Source organism: Otolemur garnettii, unplaced genomic scaffold (genome assembly GCF_000181295.1).
Source record: "Otolemur garnettii isolate 467f Iridium unplaced genomic scaffold, OtoGar3 scaffold00121, whole genome shotgun sequence".
Taxonomy (NCBI): Eukaryota; Metazoa; Chordata; class Mammalia; order Primates; family Galagidae; genus Otolemur; species Otolemur garnettii.
In genome coordinates, this window is record NW_003852516.1 from 6,335,578 (window position 1) to 6,361,417 (window position 25,840).

Here is a 25,840-nt window from a genome sequence, read left to right on the forward strand (position 1 = left end):
CCAGGGTGACAGCTTGAGGCTCTGTCTCAAAAATAAATAAAAAACAGGTGCCTGAGAGTACATCTTCCCTTAGAAGTTCAGCCTGGCTGTGCAGCTCTGGAGGTGCCTGAGGGTCACCCACACCCTCCCTCTCTCCCCTGCTATTGACAAGTGTGGGAAGGGCTGGGAGGGTTATGGGAGCCAGTAGGTTTCATTTGCAAAGATAAATGTTTATTTTCTTATCCTCATATAACTTTTACTAAGAAACTAGAATCATATCCACTCATCTCTTTAATGTTTTTATAGGGAAATTCTGGGGAAAACATTTCTCCCTCAATTCTGAGAAGAGAGAGATCCTAGGATGGTGGCCTTTCTTTAAGGCTAACCCAGGGCTCCAGAGGCAGTTTCAGCATTTGGGGGGGGGGGGGGTCCTCTCTCCTGGCCAAGTGTTAGGGCCATCAGTGGGGGCCACAGGTCTCTCAGATGGGGGGCCTCCCATGTCCGCTGAACCAGTGGCTGGTTTCTCGGGGACTCAGACCGTTGTTGCTCCCCTGTTCATGAAGCCCTGCCTGCTGGAGATAGCCTCTCTTTCTGCAGGATAGAAAATTCCAGAAATGTTAGCAGGACTAAGGCCACTGGCACAGAGTTGGGCTTCTTTCCTTGGCAGCAGGAATTCTGGTAAAACCCAGCTGGCCCAGAGGCAGCCATGCCCATGAGACAAATACTGCAAATGTATTATTTGCCAGGTATTTGCACCTTCATATTTCAAAATTCTCAGATCCTAGAGAGAAGCAGGGTGTGTTCACAAAAGTGTTTCCTTTTAGTTTTTGTTTTCTAGGAGGTGCTGGGAGCAAGTTTAGTCATTGGTACACGTGACAGTACAGGGCTCTCCTGTGGCCTCAGGCTGACAAGACCTGTTACTGTGGTCTAAGCCGGAGCTGGTTATGTTTCTGGAACTTCCTTTTGGGGGGCTGCATGTCCCAGGCTTTCCCCCGGCTGGGCCTTTGTCCTCAGAATGTGGGCTACAGTCCTTGGGATGTGACCAGGGACATGTGTGTGGAGTCCCTGCTGGCTGGGCCTGGCGTGACTCCTGCCCTCTCAGATGGCCCACTCCTTGCCTTGAGAGCCCCTCTCACCTGCTCCACCAAGTCCTAAGTTCATTTTCCTGGCTGAGAGTGTTTCGTTCCTGAGTGGGGCTTGTCTTCAGCTCAGCATCAGAGGCCTTCCTGTAACCTTGTCCTGCTCCATCTGCTCTTCGCTTTCAGAACAGGCTGGTCTTCAAGACCCAGGCGACCCAGCAGGAGGCAGTGGGGGCCGAGGTTCCTGTGCCCTTTAATGGTTGGTTCCTCTCTCTCCATCCCAGGTTCCAGGTGTGTGATGGTGGCTGCAATCTGTCTTGTGGGTATTAATTCGATCTTCAATGGTGGCTCCTGTTTTCCAGCTGTTCTACAAAACTGGAGCGTGCTGGTGAGTTCCAAAGTCAATACTGACCAAGCCTCCAGGGAGGCAGTTTGTCCTGGGTAGGGCACAGTGGTGTATGCCATTGTGGTCAGGAGTGTCACTCCTGTGTCCCCACGGCACTGGGGACGCATGTGCGTTCAGGTTCCCTGGCAAGCTCAGCTTAGAACACCAGGACTTCCCAGGGCAGGCCATGCGGTCGATTATGTCTCAGCCCAAATGGCACCCCTATGAGGGGCCTGGAAAAACAATGAGTTGGAAAGGAAGGCCCCTCCTCTGGACAGAGGCCCAGGCAGTTGTGGCCAAGGAGGTCACCACCACATCTGGGGCTTTGGTCACCTCAGGCTGACAACAGTCCTGTCAGTGCTTGTTGGGAAGCGCAGGGGATGGGCAGCTCGCAGTCTGCTGACCTTGTCTCTCGCACTGACCCAAACTTCCCAGCAGGTAACAATCTTCCACACTGCAAACGACAGCTGGTCTTTTTCACATTAGTTCTGTAGCTTTCTCCTTTTTTATCGTTTCCTTTTATCATAGTTCTTAATAGTAATCCCATGGCATTCTTCCCGATCCTAATGCTCAGTAAAACTTCTTTTAAAAGGCACAATTTGGCTAGGCGCAGTGGCTCACGCCTGTAATCCTAGCACTCTGGGAGGCCAAGGCAGGTGGATTGCTTGAGCTCACAGTTTGAGACTAGCCTGACCTAGAGCGAGATGCCCCTAAAAACAGCCAGGCGTTGTGGTGGGCGCCTGTAGGCCCAGCTCCTCAGGAGGCTGAGGCAGTAAGATCACTTGAACTCATGATTATGAGGTTGCTGTGAGCTGTGACGCCACGGCATTCTATCAAGGGTGACAGCGTAAGATTCTGTCTCTAGGCTCGGCGCCTGTGGCTCAAGCGGCTAAGACGCCAGCCACATACACCTAAGGTGGCGGGTTCGAATCCCCAGCCCGGACCCGCCAAACAACAATGACGGCTGCAACCAAAAAATAGCCAGGCGTTGTGGCGGGCGCCTGTGGGCCCAGCTACTTGGGAGGCGGAGGCAGGAGACTCGCCTGAGCCCAGGAGTTGGAGGTTGCTGTGAGCTGTAATGCCACGGCACTCTACCCAGGGGGATAGCTTGAGGCTCTGTCTCAAAAAGAAAAAAGATTCTGTCTCTAAAAGAAAAAAAGGCACAATTTTATTTTGCCCTTTTCCCTCCTCTGGAGAAATTTCATGACTGATTCAAAACCATCCATACACATTATGATTTTTAAAATGCAGTAAGTTAATAATTCAAGCACATGAGCACAGTCAAAGCAGCAGGAACAGGTAGTGATTTGACACACAACAGAAGGGCCTAGTGAGCGGGGCAGAAAAGAGGTTGGAGGTTGGGGCTGGGGATAGTTACCAGTCAGGTTGTAGATACCCCAGGTAGGCCTGGGAAAGTGGGTGGCTGGCAGCGTGAGTGAGGAACGGGTTGTGGCTGTTTTCAGTGTTAACCACATCAACTGTTTCTTGGGGCTGGGGCCAGGGCCATCCAGAGGTTGCAGGAATGAGTTGAGGCTCTGCAGACTGTGTTTTGCTTTTTTTGTTTTGTTTTCAGACAGAGTCTCACTGTGCCCCTCAGTAGAGTGCCATGGAGTCCGATGGTATCATAGCTCACAGCAACCTCTAACTTTTAGGCTTAAGCGATTCTCTTGCCTCAGCCCCCCAGGTAGCTGGGACTACTTGCGCCTGCCACAATGCCTGGCTTTCTTTGTTATTACAGTTCTCGCTGGTATTTTAGCTGGCCTGGGCTTGAACCTGCCAGCCTTGGTGTATGTGTCTGGTGTCCTACCTAGTGTGCTACAGGCGCCGTCTAGACTGAACTTTTCAAATAACCTGTTTTTAAAATGTCTTTATTATAAATGAGTGTCACTAACTTTAAAAAAAAATCAAGCTGTTAAGTGTGAAACCACTGCTAGGGCATATGTTTATTTGAAATTGGATGGAGAAGAATCTTCCTTATCCAACTTGGTAAAAATGACTTCAAGTGTATGTGGATGGACTAGGGACTCTTTCCTCCTGCTGGGAGCAGCAGCCACCCCTGGCCTCTGGGCATGGTCACCCCACAGTCAGCAACTGTTCCCTGGTGCCAAGTGCCACATGCTGACCTTCTCCATCAAAGATTAGGGAATGAGAGGTTTCCTAATTTTATAAGACTCCTAAAGCTATCAGGAGACAGCTTCTAGTGTCTCCAGACTGGGCCTTCCTTTACCTCTGTTGGTGCCACCCCTTCCAGGAAAGGCTCTGTGGCAAGGATGGGATGTGTCTGCTGCGAGCAGAGCGGACCCACCCCCGCCCCGTCATCCCTCTGCTGCTCTGTTCCCGGATGCCTTTGGGTTCTGATGGAAATGTCCTTGTGAATACATTCCAGGGTCTGAACTCCGTTCCTAGCTAAACCTCTTCCTTGTTTACAGGGACGGAAATAGCCACATTTTGACCTTCTGTTCCATCTGGGACTATCTAGGGCAGTGTGGATACATTCTTTTCCCATGTGAGGGTTATACTTCACGGCACAGTTATGGAGGCTCGGGAAGCTGCAAGCCCTCTCCCTCCTCCCGCCCATGTTCTTTCTCACTTAGAAGATGGGCCCTACAATCAGCAAAGTACCAGACCCTGGTCCAAGAAGAGAGGGAGAGAGAGTGTTAAGGCAGAACGGCCCGTTTATTGCCCAAGACAGCTGGAGGGAGGTGCCTTCCCATGCCCAGACCTGCCCAGCGGCCATGCTCAAGGTGCTGTGGCCCCAGCCTGGCATTGTCAGACTGGGAGCTGAGGCCCGGGGCACAGGTGGGACTGCACTTTCCACAGGAGCAAGACAGGAGACCGCGTCTGGGGTTGAGAAGGAGGGGATAGAAAGGAAAGTAAAAATCCATGTTAATCCCTGTGAAAGTCAGAGAAGTGGCCAGTGAGGGCTCCAGCTGGTTCAGAGGGGGACAGGAGCAGAAACGGTGAGTCTTAATAGCGGGTGAGTCTTAATAGCGGGGTCTGTGTGCTGAGGGGGACCCGAGCAGGAGAGGAGAGGAAGTGGGAACATATAGCTGCTGCAGTCACAGACTGACGGAGCTTGAAGCCTTGCGGGGCGTGTTACAGGGATATGGAGCTGAGGGCCCGCAGAAATTTGTGGTAGGGTTATTTTAGGGATCATTGTTCTTTTGCAGCCCAGAAGCAAAGTGGATACAGACACAAGCAGAAGCACTAAGGAGGGGACCTGGGAGCAGGGCTATGCAGAGTCCTGGGAGGGCGGGGAGGTTATGGTCTCATCAGAGTGGGGAAAGCTGAAGGGAGGAGAGGGAGGCCCAGGAACTGGCTGCAGAGTCCACAGAAGGGTAGGGCTGGCAGTGCAGGTTTGCTCACAGATGGTTGAGGAGATGGGATGTTGAGCAGCCAGGGCCCTACCAGAAGGTGCTGCTGGCCTGACACAGCAGAGACGCCACCTGCCAGGAGTGAGCAGAGCCTGCACACGTAGTCGTCCTCTGTCCTCCTCTGCTGGTGTTGTGGTTGCAGCTCATTAGTCTTGAGGCCAGATCCCCACATTTAGTGCCAGCTGCTCTCCCAGGATGTCCCAGTGCTGTCCCTGTGAATTGTTCCAAAGTCAGAATAGCTGTAGAGTGACTGTTCTCTGAAAAGGTTTCCTGGAATCAACGCAGCTTGGGCTGGCATGTGGTCAAGTTTAGAAAGATGTGGGACTTGGTAAGGAAGGAAACTGGCCTTGTATCCAGTGTCTAGAAGCTGGTTTCCCCCACTGTTGACAGTGACCAGAGGGTAGGGCAGCAAGTCAGGAAGTAGGTGTGGGGCTCAGCAGCTAGGGTGCCAGCCACATACCCCAGAGCTGGCGGGTTCGAACCCAGACCTGCCAAACAAAACTAAAAAATAACCGGGCACTGTGTCATCCCAGCTATGTGGGAGGCTGGGGCAAGAGAATTGCTTGAGCCCAAGAGTTGGAGGTTGCTATGAGCTGTAATGCCATGGCACTCTACTGAGGGTAACATAATGAGACTCTGTCTCAAAAAAAAAAAAAAAAGTAGTAGGGGGGAAATGTGTAAGGCTGAGAAGGTCCTCTTGTGTTAGGGAACATTATCTGCTCGAGTCCCCGAGATGAGACCTGGCCCTGCAGCCCTGGTAGAGGTGCCCCACACTGGGCACGTCCTCACTCCTAGCCAGGGCTGCTTTATACTACTATGTACCCGTACCCCCTAGGTTCCCTCACTTCTGGGTGGAAATGAGGCTGCAGCAGACAGGTATTTCTAAGAGGGGCTCCTTTCCACTGGGCCCTGCTCACTCATCATAGAGCATGTGGTAACGAGTGGTCAGCCTCACCACAGAGGAAGCCGGCAACTGCAGGAGCTTCTCCCCATGTTCACTCCTGGGGAGAGACCCTCCTGGTTCAGAAAGTTCTGGGATAATGGTGGTCACAGGGGGTGTGTCAGGCCCTCACAGAGCCGAAGTTTAGAGCACTTCCGAAGCAAAGTGCTCTCTACAGTAAGCCTAATTAAGTTGATGTGCTGGTACTAATATTTCTAAGAACTTAAAAGTATAGTAACACATCTGAGGTTCTGGGTGTCCAGATTCCTGCTCTGGAAAGCTCTCTCTCCTCATCCTGGGCCACAGGGATGTAATGATCATACTGGGTCTCAAGATGCAGGCCCTTTTTATTTCCACCATTTTTACTGTCATCCAGCAACTCAGATGTGACAAGATATATTAGATCATAGTTAATATTCAACCACCATCGTATGGATTTGATTTGTACAGGACTACTTACAAGATAGTCCATTAAGTTATCTTGAAGTGTTGGAACCATTTGATAGGTTATCAGGAGTAATCAGTTCTTGCCCTTGGAGCTGTAGGCGCCACCCGTCGTCAGTTTTCTTTATAGCCTCCTCCTACCTTGCAGAAAGGGAAATGAACGACATACATTAAGACTGTGATTTTACTATTAAGTCCAAGCACAGCAAAGGTAAGATGTATTTAAGAAAATCTCTGGGAGCAGGGAGGAACTCTTTTCTGCCATAAAGCAAAACAAATACATGAGCATTTCCTACCAACTTCAGTGAGATCGGGAAAATTTTTTTTTTTTTTTTGGAGACAGAGCCTCAAGCTGGCCCCCTGGGTAGAGTGCCATGGCATCACAGCAACCTCCAACTCCTGGGCTCAAGTGAGTCTCCTGCCTCAGCCTCCCAAGTAGCTGGGACCACAGGCACCTGGCTATTTTTTGGTTGCAGCCGTCATTGTTGTTTTGGCGGGCCCAGGCTGGATTCAAACCCGCCACCTTAGGTGTATGCTTAGCCACTTGAGCCACAGGCACTGAGCCTGGAAAAGTTTCTATTAAGAGACAAGGGGCGGCTACAGCACCTGTGGCTCAAGTGGCTAAGGCACCAGCCATGGCCTGCCAAACAATAATGATGGCTGCAACCAAAAAATAGCCAGGCATTGTGGCAGGCACCTGTGGTCCCAGCTACTTGGGAGACTGAGGCAAGAGACAGGCTTGAGCCCAGGAGTTGGAGGTTGCTGTGAGCTGTGATGTCACGGCACTCTACCCAGGGGGACAGCTTGAGGCTCTGTCTCAAAAAAAAAAAAAAAAAAGTGGGGCTCGGCGCCTGTAGCTCAGTGGCCAGGGTGCTGGCAGGTTCAAACCCAGCCTGGGCCTCCCAAACAATGACAACTACAACCAAAAAATATGTGGGCACCTGTAGTCTCAGCTACTTGGGAGGCTGAGGCAAGAAGCGCTTAAGCCCAAGAGTTGGAGGTTGCTGTGACATCATATTACTCTACCGAGGGTGACAGAGTGAGACTCTGTCTCAACAGAGACAGGTGGAAATTAAATGTAAGTTGACCTAGTTTTCATAGACCAGACATGTACCACATGGACGTATCAGTACCAAGCCTCATTCCTATGTCAACTCGACCATGTCATTTGTTGATGACTATTTGCTATGGTCCCCTGGTGATCTACTACCCATGTACCTTTATTTGGATGGTAAGTAAATGTTTGCATTAATAAATATACATACCCATTGTCATCTTGACCATTATTTCTCCTTTCCAGAGGCATCTCCATAAGGAAGCTCTAGCATCTAGGAAGAAACATAGTTTTGAGACCTGCTCTCCTCACGTGTTTTCTTTCTGTTTCAGGTTTGAAAAAACCCTGCCCAGTTTTGATCCCTTCAAGACTTTGCCACAGCCTCTATCACACATCTGTTTCCCTTGAAGACAAAAAATATAATAAAAATGTTTTACTCTTTTACACTGTATAATTATAAGAAAGTGTGTTATTTGTGAATGCATGATATACATTTCTGTACAGTTTGGAGATTATTTTCAAATGAAACCTAAAAAGTCAACAATAAAACCAAGAAAGTGAGTATTTTTATACCAAACATTTAAGTATGACAGGATGGATGATCTTACACTGGGTTGGATCACAGTTTTTGTGCTTGACTTTGGAATGCTTGTACTTAAAAATACCTATTTTTTTCTCTAAGCTGCATGTTTGAAGCACGTTTCTAAATATTATCAAAATTTCCTGAATTGTATTGTGAATGTATAGAAATCTCTTTCCCTGGCTGGAGTCCAGGGTGCATTAGTAATGTGGTGTTAGACGTTAGAAACAGAACTGCCCTTAGGTCTGTAGTCCTGGTTCTAGTAGGATAGCTCTGCAAGACAATCAGAATTCTCCAGGAGCTTCTACCTTAATGGCTTATTCACAACTAGGCAAGGAAAACTTGTGGTGGTAAAAATTCCTGATAACAGAGTGTCCTTAGAAAGCCCTGGTACAGTTTGTATTCACATCTGGAAGTGCCAAGTGTTACTTTTTGCACTTTTGTGCTTATCTTTTATAGCCGCACGCTCCTGTGTGAATAACCACTTGAAGCATAACTCACATTCCCATAGGTGTCCCCACTGTCCCATAGGAAGACAGGCAGCAAGCACTTGGGAGGCCCGCCCTGCCCACTAGGGAGCTGGCTTTGCCCACCCCCTCAGCTGCCTCCCAAGTGATTTGCAAACCATCGCCTGAACTGAGCTAATGGTCCCAAGTCTTGGCAGCACGATGCCAGTGGCCCGTTTAACACACCCACTCGAAGGGTGTGTACTGACTGTGCTGACACAGGACAGGGTGTTTGGAACAAACATCATCCAGCTTTCCTCAAAACTTGTTCAAAGCCAAAAGCAGTTTTGTGTTGTAAGTTGACATAGCTCCAGAGTCTTGACAGTTCATCTTTCCCTTGTACAAGAGCCATGTGTAAAATTCTGTTGACCTAAGAATTTCAACTGCTGATCTAGCTAAATATGATCACAAATTTTCTTTCTGATCTGCTCACCTTGTGCTGAAAACTTCGGTGTTTTAATGATTATATGGTTGGTTTCGGTTTGGTTTTATTTCATCATATTCCATTAGCATTAAAGATGTAAAGCTTTTAAAGGTGATCACAAAAACCAACAAGACCAGGAAGGAGAGCGAGCTGTTTCTTACCAGAAATACAGGGAAGAGGGCAGAGAGCGGCTCATGCACTCATGACCCATCCACCTCAGCGGACAAGGGCCTGCTGCGCCCTCGCATGGCTCTTGGTGAAGCTTCTGAGAAAACAAACAGGCACTTCCACATGGTCTATTACACTTTTATAAACTGTTTAAAGGTACTTTTATATTGTCATTTTTAAAAAATAAAGTGCTTATTATTCCAGTCATACCATTGTTTGGCAAATTCATTTTTGCACAATCAACCAAATGAATCCTCCTCCATGGACAGGGGTCCACAGGCCTCTCCACATCAGGCATCAGAGCAAAGCATGGCTGTTGTGACAAGGCCCAAAGAGAAAGAGGAACAGTGCGCCCAGGGAGTACCCTCCACAGAGGCACTATTGCAGCCACAGGGTGACCAACACAGACACCAGAGGCAGGAGAATCTCAAGGGAGATTCATGTATTTCTTGACAACATACATGAACCTGGATCACACTCCATTTTTAAATGCCTTTCACTACACTCAGCTGACTACCATATCCACAGAGTTTGAGCTCAAAATTATTTGAATTCTATCTATTAAAGCATCACATAGTTTTCTACTGATCTAAGGATAATTTAGTGTTAACTACTAACACCTAGCAACTTGTCAACAGCCAAGACAACAATGCTTTTTATACATTCTCCCCTACCCTTCTTGCCCACAAAGGGGAAACAGTGCTTTAGTCTGAGTCACGACAACAACCATGAGTCACTGAGTTTCACTGGGCACTGAGATGATGGGTTCTGTGCTCAGGCTCTTGCATCCCACTGCCTCCCAGTCCTCCCGCAGCCATTCCCAGGCCTAGAGGATGGCAGATAGCACAAGAGCTGGCTTGATCCTGTGGCTCTGCCTTCATTCCACCTATAAACTGCCAACTGGGAGGCCTCCTACCCTTGAGGTCCTTTGCCACCTAGGGCCATCCCCATCTCAACCAGCCACTAGCTGAACATGAATTACTTCCATATGACTTTTCACACTGGGCCTTTGGGTAGACAAGTGCCCCAATCATTACCATGCTGATGTACAAGCAACAAGCCTGGATGGTATTTACTAATATAATGTGAACTCCAGATAGAGTCCCACTGACCTACCAAACACCAACTTCATCACAATCTGAAAAATTGCCCTTTTTGTCACTGTATTGAGCCAGAACGAATAGCGTCTCTCTTTTAGAATTAGGAACTTAGGCTCAGCGCCTATAGCTCAACCGGCTAAGGCGCCAGCCACGTACACCTAAGGTGGCGGGTTCGAATCCCCAGCCCAGACCAGCCAAACAACAATGACGGCTGCAACCAAAAAAAAAAAAAATAGCCGGGCGTTGTGGCGGGCGCCTGTGGTCTCAGCTACTTGGGAGGCGGAGGCAGGAGACTCGCTTCAGCCCAGGAGTTGGAGGTTGCTGTGAGCTGTGATGCCACGGCACTCTACCAGGGGGACAGCTTGAGGCTCTGTCTCAAAAAAAAAAAAAAAAAGGAATTAGGAACTTAGGGTAAGGAAAAGCCAGTTGCTTGTTCTCTCTTACTCCAATACAAGAATGTCCCAATTTGTAGACTCCAGAAAGATAGTAATTAAGCCATCTTTTAGTTCCACTACTGAGTGAACTGTCCTTGTGAACACAAGCTGTAAAACTATCATCTGGCCTGTGCTCCAAGCATTCTGGGAGGCTGAGGCAAGAGGATCACTTGAGGCCAGGATTTTAAGAGGAACATCTACTAGAGTTGAGACCCTATCTCTACAAAACATTTCTTTTTAGAGGGCCATGACATAGCTCACAGGAACCTCAAACTCTTAGGCTCAAATGATCCTCTCGCCTCAGCTTCCCAAATGTAGCTAGGACTACAAGTGCCAGGCGTTAACACCCAGCTATTTTTTTTTTTTGAGGTCTTGCTCTTGCTCAAGCTGGTCTCAAACTCCTGAGGTCAGGCAATTCTCCCAGAGTTCTAGGATTATAGCCTCGACCTCCCAGAGCTTTAGGATTATAACCTGAGTCACCAGAGCTGGCCTCTACAAAACATTTTTTTTTTAAATTTTAAAAATCAGCTGGGTTGGCTCAACACCTGTAGCTCAAATGGCTGCAGTGCCAGCCACATACACCAGAGGTGGCAGGTTTGAATCCAGCCCGAGCCTTGCCAAACAACAATGACAACTACAACCAAAAAATAGCCAGGCTATTTTGTGGTGGGTGCCTGTAGTCCCAGCTACTTAGGAGGCCGAGGGAAGAGAATCACTCAAGCCCAGGATCTGGAGGTTGCTGTGCTGCCAGGGCACTCTACCCAGGGCGACAGTTTGAGGCTCTGTCTCCAAAAAACAAACAAACAAAAAAATCAGCTGGGTTATGGCAGCATGTGCCTGCAGTAGCTATGCACAGGTGTAATCACAGCTCACTGCAACCTCAAACTCCTGGCCTCAAGCAACCCTGCTGCAGTCTCCCGAGGGCAAGCACAAGCCAACTCATCCAGTTTTAGTCATTTCTGAGTGCTTTGGGTAAGACACACTCTGTTCCAAGAATGTGGACAGATAACCAAAAGCTACCAAAGTGCTGGGATTACAGGCATGAGCCATCAAGCTTGACCATTTTATCCCCGTTATCTACGGAAGGTCTACGAGAGAAGAGAAAAATGGGGTCCTTCTGCTCTACTTGACAAAATCAAGTGGGACTCTGAACAGGATCATTAAAAACCAAATTAAGGGCTTGGTGCCTGTGGCTCAAGCAGCTAAGGCGTCAGCCATGTACACCTGAGCTGGCGGGTTTGAATCCAGTCTGGGCCCACCAAACATCAATGATGGCTGCAACCAAAAAAATAGCCGGGCGTTGTTGGCAGGCGCCTGTGGTCCTAGCTACTTGGGAGGGTGAGGCAGGAGACTTGTTTCAGCCCAGGAGTTGGAGGTTGCTGTGAGCTGTGATGCCATAGCACTCTACCTAGGGGGATAGCTTGAGGCTCCGTCTCACTCTGTCACCCTGGGTTGAGTGCTGTGTTCATAGCAAGCTCAGACTCTTGGCCTTGAGCTATCCTCCTGCCTCAGCCTCCTGAGCAGCTGGGACTATAGGCATCCACCACAACACCAGCTAAAGAAATTTTACAGGTAAAGTCTTTATGTTTGTTATCTGAGGCAAGACTTCTTATCCCTCTGTGGAAGAGGGACCATCCATATTTATTTTTAAAGGAACTCCATTTATGAAGGAAAATGTACTTTTTTTCTTTAAGCCAGAACCAGAGCGAGGCCAACAGCACAGCTCCAGGGCCTACCCTAGCTGTCCCCACTGAAGACACGTGTCCCCACTGAAGACACGATGGCAACCGTGTTCAATGGGCCAGTTAGTCTGAGTAACGCTTTACAAGAGGTCGGTGGACGTCCCACAGCCCAATGCCCACAGAACACCCATTCATCTCTCAGGATGTCCCACAAAACCCACACTGGTCAATGCTGAGCCACCCTACAAGGAGCTCAAGGACGACCCAAGTGACAGATCCTTGCTGCTCCTCAGCCATCGCACTGCAGCCCTGCTGAAGGCACAACCCCAGGCTCCCTGTCAACAACTGTCACTGAAAGACCAAAACCTTCCTCACAAATAAATTGTTTGAAAGTAAAAACTGAGGCTACAGAGAAGAGGGGAAACTGATTCTCACCTTCTACGCCTCAGAAAATTGCACTAGCTGATAAGAGCCTGGGAACAGATAAATCTCCAAATCCCACAAAACTGCCAACACGATGTGTTTTTTGCTGCTAGTGATTTTATACAAAGCAACTCACCGAAGGCATCAGAGACTGGAGATCTGCAGTCCCTAGGAACACCAGGATGGAAGTAATGGGGTGTCCGGAGTGACCTCTCCACTAAACAATGCTCAACAGGTCTCAACTGCTCCTGCCCCCTGGGTCCCACCATCATCTGACCACACTTACAGGTTCTGACAGCAGCAGCCAAGTGTTCATTTTTTATACTCTGTCTGGGCTCAGCTACATTTCTCTTGACTATCCCTAAAAGCCTCACATGAGTGTGATAAATTATTAACTGCATGCACCACAGCCTGTCCTAACTTCTTAACTCACTCAACCATGCCCACTGCCTCCTATTCTAAGTGGCCAGCAGATCAGCAGAAACCGGCAGAGTCCAGAGGACACTTCAACTCAGAATTTCTGGTGGATGTATTTTTAGACACCCAAAAGAACTGCTAAGAGACTCTTCCTTCTTTTTACAAACATACCTCAGAGATGCTGATGTGGCTTCAGACTACAGCAACACACTGAATATTGCAATAAAGCAAGACATGTTCTTTATGGTTTCCCAGGACACAGACAATTATGTTTACGCTATGCCGCGGTCTATCATGTGATCCTCAAACACAGCAAAATGCCCACCACAATTTTCTACCAGGACTGTTTCCTTTCCACAGGTCACTAGATGGCACAATCCCATCTAGTCCCCCACATGCGGACTGTGGAGGAAATAAGCTTACACACAGGAGGAAAGCTGGATCGAGGCTTAACAAAAGGCAAATGAATGAGACAAAGCTACGGAACCTGTGATTGTGGCAGTTTAGCAAGTCACTGCATTTCACTGGAGCTCAATTTCCTCATTTCTGAAATGAGTTTTAGACCAGGTAACCAGAATCAATTATCAGGCCCATCCGTGAAGTACTGATGGGCGCAGGTCTAGCCAGACGTCACTACCTACACACGCAGCAGTGGAAGGGCTCAGGGCCTTGATGACTGTCCTTGCAATACAGGAGGAGATGTTTGAAATGCCTAACCTCCCTTTCTTTGCCCTAAAACAAAGTGTAGACCATAAAAGTAGGCATGTGCCAGAGATAAGCCACCTCTGTATTTTTTACAGGACATGTCCTTTTATGCCATCAGACACTGAAGTTCTTACTAGCAAAACACTTCTAATGCACAGCAGGACGGGGTGCATTTCCTGTGTCCTGAATTATCAAGGGGATCCTCGATTTTTTATCTTCTCATGCCATATTTTAGGGCTTGGAGGTAACAAAAAAAGATAAAGGAAATAGAAGATGCTGTAAATGATAAAAAAAAAAAAAAAGTAGAAAAGACAAAAAGAACTAAAACTGCAAAAAAGCTGCTTGTCATAATGTACTTACCACTTTGGGTCATCCATCAAACCTTTCTTTCAGAACACCAAGCCACCACAGTTTCAGTCTGTGATGTGAGAACTATAACAATCACCCCCAAGGCCACAGCACACCACATGGTAAATACAGGGAAGAAAATGCGTACCTGGCCACAGAAGGCAGGAATGACCACGCTGACTTTCCACAGGTCACCATGAGCCTAGAGATAACATCTCTCAACGAGCGGGAGCAGTCATGGGTTGACAGAGGGTGTCTCCATCAGAACAACTCCAGGGTTGAGCCATAAAAGGGATGGGAGGTGGTAATGCCGACCTTCAGGCTGGCAAAGATTACTCGCTCTTATTCAATACGCCATCCGGCCACCTTGGAACTTAGTGAATCCAGTAAACACTGATTTGTCCTTTTAAAATAAAACAGTAACAATCACATTTAGTGTGCCTTTACTGCTTGGCCTGCTAACGAGACATACCCTGTGTTCCAACTGTGAGGTGCACAGGCTCAGCAGCACAGGGCAGACCCTGTCTTCACAGCGTCCACACGCAGGCCGGCCCTGTGGAAGTCACAGACTGGAGATGCTGCCAGCCATTTTTAAGGATGCAAAGAAACAAACAGAATTCACTAACATCTTAAAAATCCTTCTATAATGATTTTATTATAAATATGTTCTTCTGGAATAAACAAATATTGCATTCAGGACTATTCGCAACTTGCTCTAAAGTAGTAAAAGAGGAAAAATGGAACCACAAACCCTTTAGAAGGAGAAATAAATAGCAAAGACACCTGCATGCCATGCAAAGCGCCTTTCTCCCAAGAAGTAACAGAAGGATAACAGAGAACATCACACTTCTCATTAGCCCATTCAATTAAAATAAGCTTTGAGTTTGGTAATTTGCACTTGTACTGTAAACTGAACTGCTCCTCTCCTCAGTCCTAAGCAGCAGAATGGAAGACAGTCCTCAGAGCCCAAGCGTCACCAAGAAAGATCTTGATTGTGTATTCATAACTCTTTGTTCAAGGGCAAAAGTGTTCCCTATTTGCCAGGAGTAATGTCAGAGTAATCCTTCAGCACGCCAGCCAAGTGTTCATTATGAGTCTTAAACCGTCTCTTTTTCTGCGAAGCAGGCTTTTTCCTTCTCTGAATAGAGGCCTGGAGGGAAAGGGAAGAACAGTTAGGAACGTGACAGCTACACTGAGGGTCACAGGTCAGGATTTACTGAGCATGCCCAGAAACCAGCAACAAAGGCTGCAGGGTCTGGACTTGCTCCCAGCATCACCCCTCACCAGCACATGCCCAGCCTGACCCCAACAGGAAGAGACTGGAGCACAAAAACTCACCACAACTATTCTAGGCACTAAAGGGATAAACCCAAAAAAGGCAGTGAAGCTTTGTTTTCTGCCTCTGATACCAGGTTTAAAAATATATCCACCCATTACCCCCCCCAAAAAAAGTAAATATGACAAAATACTGAGAAATGAGTAGCAAACAAAAGTTTGAAATATTCTCTATTCTTCTCTGTATACTCGAAATATTAGCATCATATGATTTTTAAAAAATCAGTAAAATAAACAGTAAGTCATCACGAAGGGCTGCAATTACACTAATCTGCGGACAGGTCATTGGCAATAAATCAATAAATCTTCCTTTTTTGAGTCCTAAACACTCACTGAACACACACTAGACCGCCACCAAGACGACAAACTACAAAGTCTTATGGTGGATGGGGGAGGGAGAGCAGCACAGCACAACAGCAGTCCAGGTGCGGGGACCGGCCCCACCCTGGCTTTGTTCCTCGACTACTGATTGTTGGTTAGCTGGAACAAGGCAACTGACAAGTCTTCATCTGATTTCTAATGCTTTCTACCAGCAGGATGTAGAGGCCATAAAGACAACAATATCTGGTTCCTAAGGGACTTAACAATCAACAAGGACACATAAGGATGCGAACCAGGCACCAGGACCACAGAGCTCACGGGGCAGAGCCAGGCACCAGGACCACAGAGCTCATGGGGCAAGTCGGGAGCACAGCCAAGGTCCCCACAGGGTCAGCAGCTGAGGGGACTTCTTTTCAGGAGCCTGCTGTGCAGGAGATTCGCAGGGGAAGAATGGGCAACACACCAGCGCCCAAACAACTCGGTGTGGTGTGGGCTCAGGAGCAAGCACTGCAAGGAAGGGGCTGGGGTGATGGGAAAGGCTCTCTCAGGCCTAGGTCTGCCCCACAGCCGGGTTGGGACCCAGAGAAAACTGGCAGGGAACAACCACCTGCTCTTCAGAAAGCAGAACAGGAAAAGGCTAACAGCCCAAGGACCGAGGAGTAAGCTGTGTTTCTAGAGATTACACACCACTTTCTTTGGTCCAGATTCCTGCATGGAAGAAATACCCTGTCGTTTCAGATACTCCTCAATTTTTTCCTCGTCCATCGAATCCACAGTGACACTCCTCCACAGTTTCTGAAATTCTGAACCAACAAGATAGCAGTTATTTTACAAGAAAGTTTTACATGTTACAGCATCTCAGTGATCAAAATCTAGGCTTCAATATTATCTCTGCTGGATCAAAATGAGCACATCTGAGATTATAAAAATAAAGTAGTACAGCCAGAACGTTCAAGGGCTGGACATTGGGCAGCAGAAGGGCCTGGGAACAGAGCTGCACCAACACAGCCCAGGTCAGAGGGGCTCCTATTTTTAGAGGGTGGTAAATGCAGGGTGATGTGACCAAGGACTCCCTGTTTTCCCAGGAAGAAGGGCAGTGGACTCTGCTTTTATTCCTCCACCTTAAGCAAACAGTTTGACTCCCTGCTGGGCACTCCAGCTCAGCACACTCCATTTCTCTCCTACTGATCATAAGAAATGTGTAGGGTGACAGGGCCCAAAGCACCACATGGAGATGAGGTGCTGTGCAATTCATTTGTAAAAAAGATTTTTGAAATCAAATAACCTCACTAAGAGAACATAAAAGAGGGTAGCTGAAATAGAAAAAAATCTCACAGCCCTTGTACCACCAAGGGGTAAGGCCCCCACATGGCCCAGGCTGCTCTCCCAACTCCTGGGCTCAAATCATCCTCCCCGCTCAGCCTCCCAGTACCAGGATTACAGACAGATGTGTGCCACCACGGTTGGTCACATCCTCCCATATGCACTTGATCATCACTCGATTACCTATACAACCTAATATAACTTGAATGCTAAATGCTATATAAACAGTTGTTACACCGTGCTGTCTAGGGAATAATGACAAGAAAACCTGTTCATGCTCAGGACACATGTGACTTTTTCCCCAAGTATTTTCAGCCCATGGTTGGTTGAAGACACATGCAAAACCCACAGACATAGAGGCTAACTCTGTACTCTGAATTCTTTCAAATGCAATTAAACTTGTTTTCTGGGCTAGAATACCAACTATCTTGCTGATATTTTCAAGTAAGCTTGGAATGTAAGTACTATATCCTGCTGCTATTGGACAATCTGTTCTATAAATGCCAATTAGGTCTACCTGATAGTGTTGTTTGGGACTTGTACATCTGCACTAATCTCCCATCTACTTGTTCAATCAATTACTGAGAGAGGAATGCTATGGACTCCAATCTTTTTTTCCAAACTGGGACAAGTTTGATCCAACAGACTCCAATGTTAACTGTGGATATCTCTATTTCTCCTGTAGTTTTATCCAATTTTAACTCATGTCTTTTGAAGGTCTGTTGTTAAACTAGAAATCAATAACAGAGCTATATTTAGAAGGTCTCCATTAGGAAATTAAACACTTCAAAATAATCTGTGGTTCAAGGAGGAAATCACAAGCACGTGAAAAAAGTTGAATTAAACGAAAGTGAAAGCACAACATATCAAAATCCATGGGAAGCGGCTCCGGTAGCGCTTAGAGGGAAATATTTAGAGCATGAAATGCTCAGGGTAAAAAAAAGAATATTGTATGAATATACATTTTATTATTTATCCATTCATCAGTTGATGGACATTTGGGTTTTTTCCACTTTTTGGCTATTATGAATAATGTTGCTATGAATACTCCTATACCAGTTCTTACATGGATCTATGTTTTCTTTCTCTTCTTACAGTCTATCTCTCTGCTAAAATAGCCTACCTGATCACACATTCTGTCTGCCTTTTCTACTACAGACCTTAACATTATTAGTCAGAGTTATTTTAAATTCCATAGCTGGTAGTTCCAATGTCTGTGTCCTAAGAATCTGAGTCTGTTGTATGCCCTGTGTTATTTTTCCTTGCTTCCTTTAATGCCTAAAAAAAATTTTTTTGAAAGCAGGATATCCTTTGTAAGACAGTTGAAAATGAGGTCGTTTTTATGCCTGGAAATGGGCACGCCTTTCCTCCTGTCAGACCCTTGGCGTGTGGAGGCTGAGTCACTCTACTGTCAGGATATGAGCTTGGTTTGGAAACTGCCGCTACCGTGACCCACACTGCACCAGCAGCATCAAACTCCTCTAGCCATACCTTGTGTTTAAGGAAGAGGCTGGTTTGCCAGAGGCTTTTCTCAGTGTCTGTCCGACCCTGAGAAAATTAGTTTTAGGTCATCCTTTATGCTGCACCTCACTGGCCTCCCTCCACACTCCAGCTCCCCCAGAACTCCACCGCTGCCTGGTACAGCACAGTTGTTGGTCTCATGTGAATAACTGGGAATTCTGTGACGTTCTGATTAAGCCTCAGTCTTAGACAAAGATTGTATTCCTTGGGGTCCAGGATATGGCCTTCTCAGCGTTCCTGCCCCGCCTACCCTGCTGAAGCTCTGGGCTCAACACATATGCCTGTCCCTCCCCAAGGATTGGAGGTTTTCTTTCAGTTCCCTTCCCACAGCAGCTGAAGGCTCTAGGAGTCTTCAGTCTCCCAGGAAAGCAGCAGCAGATAAGTCTTCTTATCTTTCCTGAAGGGGCTACTACTGTTCCCCTCCTCCAGGCCTGTCTAATGAGGGACACCTCCTCAGGACCCCCACTCTAGCCTCAATTTTTAAGCATCATAAGCACCCAGTATAAGTCCATGGAGAAGAGCCCGTGAGGGCATACATATTCCCGTGTCTGCAGCCCCCTGGGCCTCTCCATTCTCTTGCTAGTCCACACTAAGCCTTTAGCAGATCATTCAAAATGTTAACTGAATTTTGCTGAGTGGTGTTCATTTTGTCTGTCCCAGTAATCAAGTGCTCACCTCCCACCTTTCCTTGGAGGTGCCTGTCTTTACTTAGAGTTTTGTTAGTTGACTGTCCTACAACCTCAGCTCTCTGCTGGATTCAAAAAAGCTATAAATTTACAGTTTGTTGCTGTGAGGACAGAAACCATGCTTCCTCTAGCATTCTCCCTTCTAAGCGAAAGCCAGAAGTTCCCAACTGCCTACTTTCTAGGCAAACTTTAAAGACTATGTAATGAATGTGACTAGCTCTGCTCACTACTGGTATATTAAGAAAATGTGGCTCAGTGGGTAGGGCATTGGCCCCATATACCAAAGGTGGCAGGTTCAAGCCCAGCCCCGGCCAAACTGCAACAAAAAAATAGCCAGGCATTGTGGCAGGTGCCTATAGTCCCAGCTACTCTGGAGGCTGAGGCAAGAGAATCTCCTAAGCCCAGGAGTTGGGGGGCTGCTGTGAGCTGTGATGCCACAGTACTCTACCAAGGGCGATAAAATAAGACTGTCTTAAAAAAAAGAAAGAAAGAAAGAAAGAAAGAAAAAGAAAAAGAAAGTAAGTTCAGGCTTGGCACCCACAGCACAGTGGTTACAGTGCCAGCTATATACACAAAGGGAGCTGGGTTCAAACCGGCCCAGGCCAGCTAAACAACAATGACAACTGCAACAAAAAATAGCCAAGGGGGCAGCACCTGTGGCTCAGTGAGTCAGGCGCCAGCCCCATATACCGAGGGTGGTGGGTTCAAACCCGGCTCCGGTCAAACTGCAACAAAAAAATAGCTGGGCGCGTTGTGGCAGGCACCTGTAGTCCCAGCTACTCGTGAGGCTGAGGCAGGAGAATTGCCTAAGCCCAGGAGTTGGAGGTTGCTGTGAGCTGTGACACCACAGCACTCTTCCGAGGGCAATAAAGTGAGACTCTGTCTCTGGGATTAAAAAAAAAAAATAGCCAAGGCATTGTGGTGGGTGCCTGTAGTCCCAGCTACCTGGGAGGCTGAGGCAAGAGAATCGCTTAACCCCAAGAGTCTGAGGCTGCTGTGAGCTGTGATGCCATAGCACTCTACTGAGGGCAACACAGTAAGACTCTGTCTCAATAAATAAATAAATAAATAAAGATTGTACATTATTTACAACAATATTAACAAAAAATAAAATTCCTGAACTATCATTGGTTGGCCAGAAAAATTGTTTAAAGTACATCGACAAAATGGAACATTTTGCCGTTATATGCACGTCTCCCTTCGCTTAGAAGGGAGAATGCATATGGCCATTAAAAAATAATGATCCAAAATAGCATCAGAGTCCCAGGGCAAGGACCCAAAGTGGTAGCTTTGAGGAGTCCTGAATTCTAAGGATAAAGGTGAAATCATTTTAGTTTCCAGTCAGATTAAGTTACTAGCAATGGATGAAAAGTCAGATTGTCAATGACATTCTCATCAGGAACACCAAAAACTATCATGTACTGGCAAAAGATCAGTGCAAACGTAGCCTCATATGGCTAAACTATTTCTGTGATCCTTGTCTGAACAAAAACTAAACCATAAAACCAGCAAGTCAATGATCAGATTGATAAGTAAATAAGGCAGAATTAAAACAACCAGAACTGCGAACACTACTTCCTATTGCCAAAACTATTTAATAAGAGCCAACTAACATTACTGTGTTCTTACTATGTGCCAGATTCTGTTCCAAGCTCTAAGTGCTTTTATTTGTACTAAGTCTTTTAATCCTGATAAAGATGGTGAGGCATAGACACCACTATTTCCATTTTACAGGTGAGGAACCTGACCTTGGCTCAGAAGGAGAAGAGCTAAGACAAACCCCACGGTGTGACCACTCCACTCATCCTGGCTCTACATGAATAAGATCCTGACTTAAGGAAATAAATGCCTTTGCCAAATAAGATACACACCTAGGTCCAACTACTCTGTGTTCACCTCTTATCTGATCAAAAGAATTACTACGCAATCAACTCCTTACTTGAGCTATATCTCACTTTAGCTTCTTCTTTTTTTTTTTTTTTTTTTTTGCAATTTTTGGCCAGGGCCAGGTTTGAACCTGAACCTGCCACCTCCAGTACATGGGGCTGGTGCCCTACTCCTTGAGCCACAGGCACCGCCCTCTCATTTTTGGCTTCTATCACAAATCGAAGGGTGAATGAATCTTCAGAATGCCTTAAATCTGGTGCACTCAAGATTTCCTCTCTATGGCTAAGACTGCCACCCAGTGGGCTGAAACAAAAATTTTCATCAATACAACAATCAAAATAGAAAGCATTCTGAGAGTACAGCGTGAAGAAAGAAAAAAAAAAAGGAGAGAAAGAGAGAAGACAAATCTTAAAATACATGTCCATTTTCAATGGGCCTTCCCTGGAAACACACATTCCTTATATCATTAGCAAAAACTCATTTGTTTTCTTTTTTTTTAATTAGCGGTTTATGTGAGTGATAGGTATCTACTCGAGATTTTTGTGACTGTTTCCTCAGTATCTACAGCACTCTATGAACACCAGGACTCAGATGTGTGACGTGTCTGTGGTCCCTTGTCATTTCCCCCTCGGCCTGTAAAGTCAAGCACAAAACCCTTCTTCACTTTGGCCTCCCTTCTGAGTGTGCTGACTGGTAAGACCAGGCATCCTCAAACTACAGCCCACAGGCTACATGAGGCCCGTCTATGGCCATTTATTCAGCCTGCCAGGTGTTTCTGCCACTGCTGCCTGTCCTGCTTAGCAGCCAACTCGTTCTGGGGCCCACAGTCTGGCCCTCCAACGGTCTGAGGGACAGTGAACTGGCCCCCTGTTTAAAAAGTTTGAGGACCCCTGGGTAAGACCCATGAAAAGGAGCCTAAAGATAATTTCTTTCAATTAACGCCTCTCTGTTTTACAAGTTTGTGCCCAGGCTTTTGGGTGTCGCACTGTGGGGACGCTGTTTTAACATCTAAAGAAGCGGGGATGCTGATAAACAATGCATAGGACCACCACCTAGACTAAAAACGTATCAGCACCAAATGTCCATACTGCCAGACTGAAATCCCTGCTTACTCCCACCACATTTACTGAAACATATACATTGATGAAAATACAAATTCATAATAATAAACTGAGCCTACAATTCAATTCTGTTTTACATACACAAAGTACAATTTGTCCTGTTTTAATGCACTAAACTTAATTTCAAATCTTCAAGGAAGCTGATATTCCTATAGGAAAGAAGGAGAAGGGAAGAAAAATGGTACTTTTATTTTTATGAATCCAGCAAAGTGCCCACAATCAAAACCTGACAAAGTCTGGCCACAGTGAAGCAAATGTCCTAATGTATTAGTGTAAAGAATCCAGAAACATACAAAGAGAAAGAAAGATTATTCTAGGAATGTAAAGAAGGTTCAACATTAAGAAACCTAGTAAAACATTTCACCTATACTACATAAGTCAGCAACAACAAAGATCTTAAAAGATGCAGAAATATGGGTGGCGCCTGTGGCTCAGTGAGTAGGGCGCCGGCTCCATATACCAAGGGTGGCAGGTTCAAACCCGGCCCCAGTTCAAAGTGCAACAAAAAATAGCGGGGCACTGTGACGAGGATCTGTAGTCCCAGCTACTTGGGAGGCTGAGGCAAGATAATCGCCTAAGCCCAAGAGCTGGAGGTTGCTGTGAGCTGTGACACCGTGGTACTCTACCGAGGGCAACAAAGTGAAACTGTCTCTTAAAAGAAGAAAGAAAGGGCTCAGTGCCTATAGCTCAACAGGCTAAGGCGCCAGCCACCTAAGGTGGCGGGTTCGAATCCCCAGCCCGGACCCGCCAAACAACAATGACGGCTGCAACCAAAAAATAGCCGGGCGTTGTGGCGGGCGCCTGTGGTCCCAGCTACTTGGGAGGCGGAGGCAGGAGACTCGCTTGAGCCCAGGAGTTGGAGGTTGTTGTGAGCTGTAATGCCATGGCACTCTACCCAGGGGGACAGCTTGAGGCTCTGTCTAAAAAAAAAAAAAAAAAAAAAAAAAAAAAAAAAAAAAAGATGCAGAAATATTCAACCGATTTACTTCCCCCAAATCATCCTGATTGATATGGCTAATTTCATTAACATAAAAACTACTTACATACATATCCAATCTGTAAGATATGGAAGGGTACTTGCTACAGCATTATTAAACATTTAGAAACCCACAATGGAATACTAAAAAGCCATATATCATTATAAAATACCTGAAATGCAGAGAAAGTAAACTAAAAGAATAAACACCAAACTACTTACAGACCTCATTCCTGAATATGAGATTTTACCAACAAGCATATGTGATTTGAAGATTTTTTAAATCTTGGAGAAAAAAGTGAAAATTCTCATTTTGTCCCAGAAAGCCAAATAATAAGGAAATGGGAAAGAGTTTAGGTCAACAAAAGGCACACAAACTGACAAATTAAAATAGGAGTATTAGGCTTGTCACCTATAGCTCAGTGGCTAGGGCACCAGCCACATACACCAGCGCTGGTGGGTTCAAACCCAGCCCAGGGCCTGTCAAACAACAATGACAACTACAACAAAAAAATAGCTGGGTGTTGTGGTGGACACGTGTAGTCCCAGCTACTTGGGAGGCTGAGGCAAGAGAATTGCTTGAGCCCAAGAGTTTGAGGTTGCTGTGAGCTATGACACCATGGCACTCTACCTAGGGTGACAGCTTGAGACTCTGTCTCAAAAAAAAAAAAGGAGTATTAAAGAACAGGAGTATAGGTAAAAGACACACAAACAGAAAAAAACTAAGCAAAGTTAAAAGGATGCTAGCCACAGAAAGAACACACAAGGGACAGAAACGACAACAGCTTAGTGTGAGGATTACAAGACGACCTGGGCCTTACCAATACTAAACGTAAGGTGAACGCCTAAAAGATCCCCAGGGAAATACTATTAAGCTATCACACTACACTCTATGCAGCTACTGCAATCTCTCTTAACCACCTACTTCAACTTAAACACCTACCAGAATGGATATGCCGCACTACACTGCCATCTGCCAAGCAAGCTTAATTCTAAAACTTTCCACGGAGAATATTTAAACATGTTGTGTGTTGAAAGCGTCAAGGTAAATGATGGGGAAACTGAAACCAGTGGTATAACTATATTGAGAGAAGAAAGCTAGCTAGTGCTGGCCAGTTGTGGTGGCTCACACCTGTTTTAATCCTAGCAACCTGGGAGGCCAAGGCAGGTGGATAGCTTGAGCTCAGGAGTTCAAGACCAGCCTGAGCAAAAGTGATGCCCTGTCTCTACTAAAAATAGAAAAACTGAGGCAAGAGGATTGCTTAAGCCCAAGAGTTGGAGGTTGCTGTGAGCTATGACGCCACAGCACTCCACCCAGGGTGACAGCTTGAGACTCTGTCTCAAAAAAAGAAAAAAAAAAACACACAAAGAAAGCAAGCTAACTGCTGGAAAAAGAAACGACAAGAATAAGTTACTAGACAACATTTAATGTTGAAAATCAGGGAACAATAGCGTAAGCATGTTATCTAACAGTATGGGGAAAAACTACCAGAATCCAGAATAAAACTCATTAAATATTTGCCACAAAAAAGGAGATTAGAACTAGAAAAAATACATTTGCTTTTTATCAGAAGACCTTACTTGAATATGTGATCGTTGTGATTAAGTTATTTTTTAAGAACTGCAAAATGTTTTCAAAATGTGTTAACTATGCCTAAGAATAAAGAAATCAATTCCTTTTAGGGTTTCTTTAGGTTTTTCTTTCCTTTTGAGACAGTTTCACTTTGTCACCCTAGGTAGAGTGCCATGGCATCATAGCTCACAGAAACCTCAAACTCTTGGGTGCAAGCAATCCTCTTGCCTAAGCCTCCCAAGTAGATGGGACTAGAGGCCCCGCCATGACGCCTAGCTATTTTTAGAGATGAGGTCTTACCCTGGCTCAGGCTGGTCTCAAACCTGTAAGCTTAAGCAATCCACCCCCGTCAGCCTCCCAGATTGCTAGGATTACAGGCCTGAGCCACTGCACCCAGCCCTGTCTTTTTTTCTTTTTAAACTCAGAAGGATCTTAAATGATTTTAAAAGCAAGAAATTAGCCAGGCACAGTGGCTCGTGCCTGTAATCCTAACACTCTGGGAGGCCAAGGCAGGTGGATTGCTGGAGTTCAGGAGTTTGAGACCAGCCTGAGCAAAAGTGAGACCTCCGTCTCTACTAAAAATAGAAAAACTGAGGCAAGAGAACTCTTGAGCCCAAGAGTTAAAGGTTGCTGTGAGCTATGACTCCACAGCACTCTATCCAGGGTGACAGCTTGAGACTCTGTCTCAAAAAAAAAGAAGAAATAATTTGACATTATAAAAGTTAACATAAAAGCAAAATTCCAAGTAAAAAAAGAATTAACACAATACAAAAACTGCTATGCAGTAAGTAACCAAAATTTTATTCAATAGACAACTATCCTGGCTCAGTGCCTCTAGCTCAAGCAGCTAAGGCGCCAGTCCGAATCCAGCCCAGGCCTGCTAAACAATGACAGCTACAACTAAAACATAGCCGAGTATTGTAGCAGGCACCTTTAGTTCCAGCTACTTGGGAGGCTGAGGCAAGAGAATCACTCAAGCCAAGAGTTGGAGGTTCCTGTATGTGTAGCAGCCCATGTAGCCTATGGCTAGGAGGAGTGAGAGTTTTAAGAAATAC

General features: G+C 46.2%; 2 protein-coding genes and 1 long non-coding RNA gene across 5 annotated transcripts in view; 1 reads left to right on the forward strand and 2 right to left on the reverse strand.

Moving 5' to 3' along the window:
- Positions 1–9,140, forward strand: part of RBPMS (RNA binding protein, mRNA processing factor) — a 188,962-nt gene extending 179,822 nt beyond the window's left edge. The window contains exons 8-9 of one of the 2 annotated variants that reach the window (XR_002775219.1): positions 1,343–1,446; positions 7,588–9,140. The gene's annotated coding sequence lies outside the window, so the exon portion shown is untranslated. The remainder of the gene's footprint in view (positions 1–1,342; positions 1,447–7,587) is intronic. The other variant, XM_023517810.1, reaches the window with a different exon arrangement.
- LOC111727748 lies at positions 3,152–7,581 on the reverse strand. Of its 2 annotated transcripts, XR_002775221.1 has the most exons (4): positions 7,467–7,581; positions 6,218–6,342; positions 4,852–5,029; positions 3,152–4,284 (listed from the first exon to the last, which is right to left on the reverse strand). It is a non-coding gene; the product is annotated as an uncharacterized LOC111727748 (long non-coding RNA). The 2 variants fall into 2 exon arrangements; XR_002775220.1 differs by lacking the exon at positions 3,152–4,284 and having other exon boundaries at positions 4,414–5,029.
- Positions 9,141–14,671: 5,531 nt separating the features above from the next.
- Positions 14,672–25,840, reverse strand: part of GTF2E2 (general transcription factor IIE subunit 2) — a 78,593-nt gene continuing 67,424 nt past the window's right edge. The window contains exons 7-8 of the mRNA XM_003797672.3: positions 16,386–16,501; positions 14,672–15,192 (exon numbers count right to left, since the gene is read on the reverse strand). Coding sequence (XP_003797720.1) covers positions 15,076–15,192; positions 16,386–16,501 — 233 coding nt within the window. The 3' untranslated portion in view covers positions 14,672–15,075. The remainder of the gene's footprint in view (positions 15,193–16,385; positions 16,502–25,840) is intronic.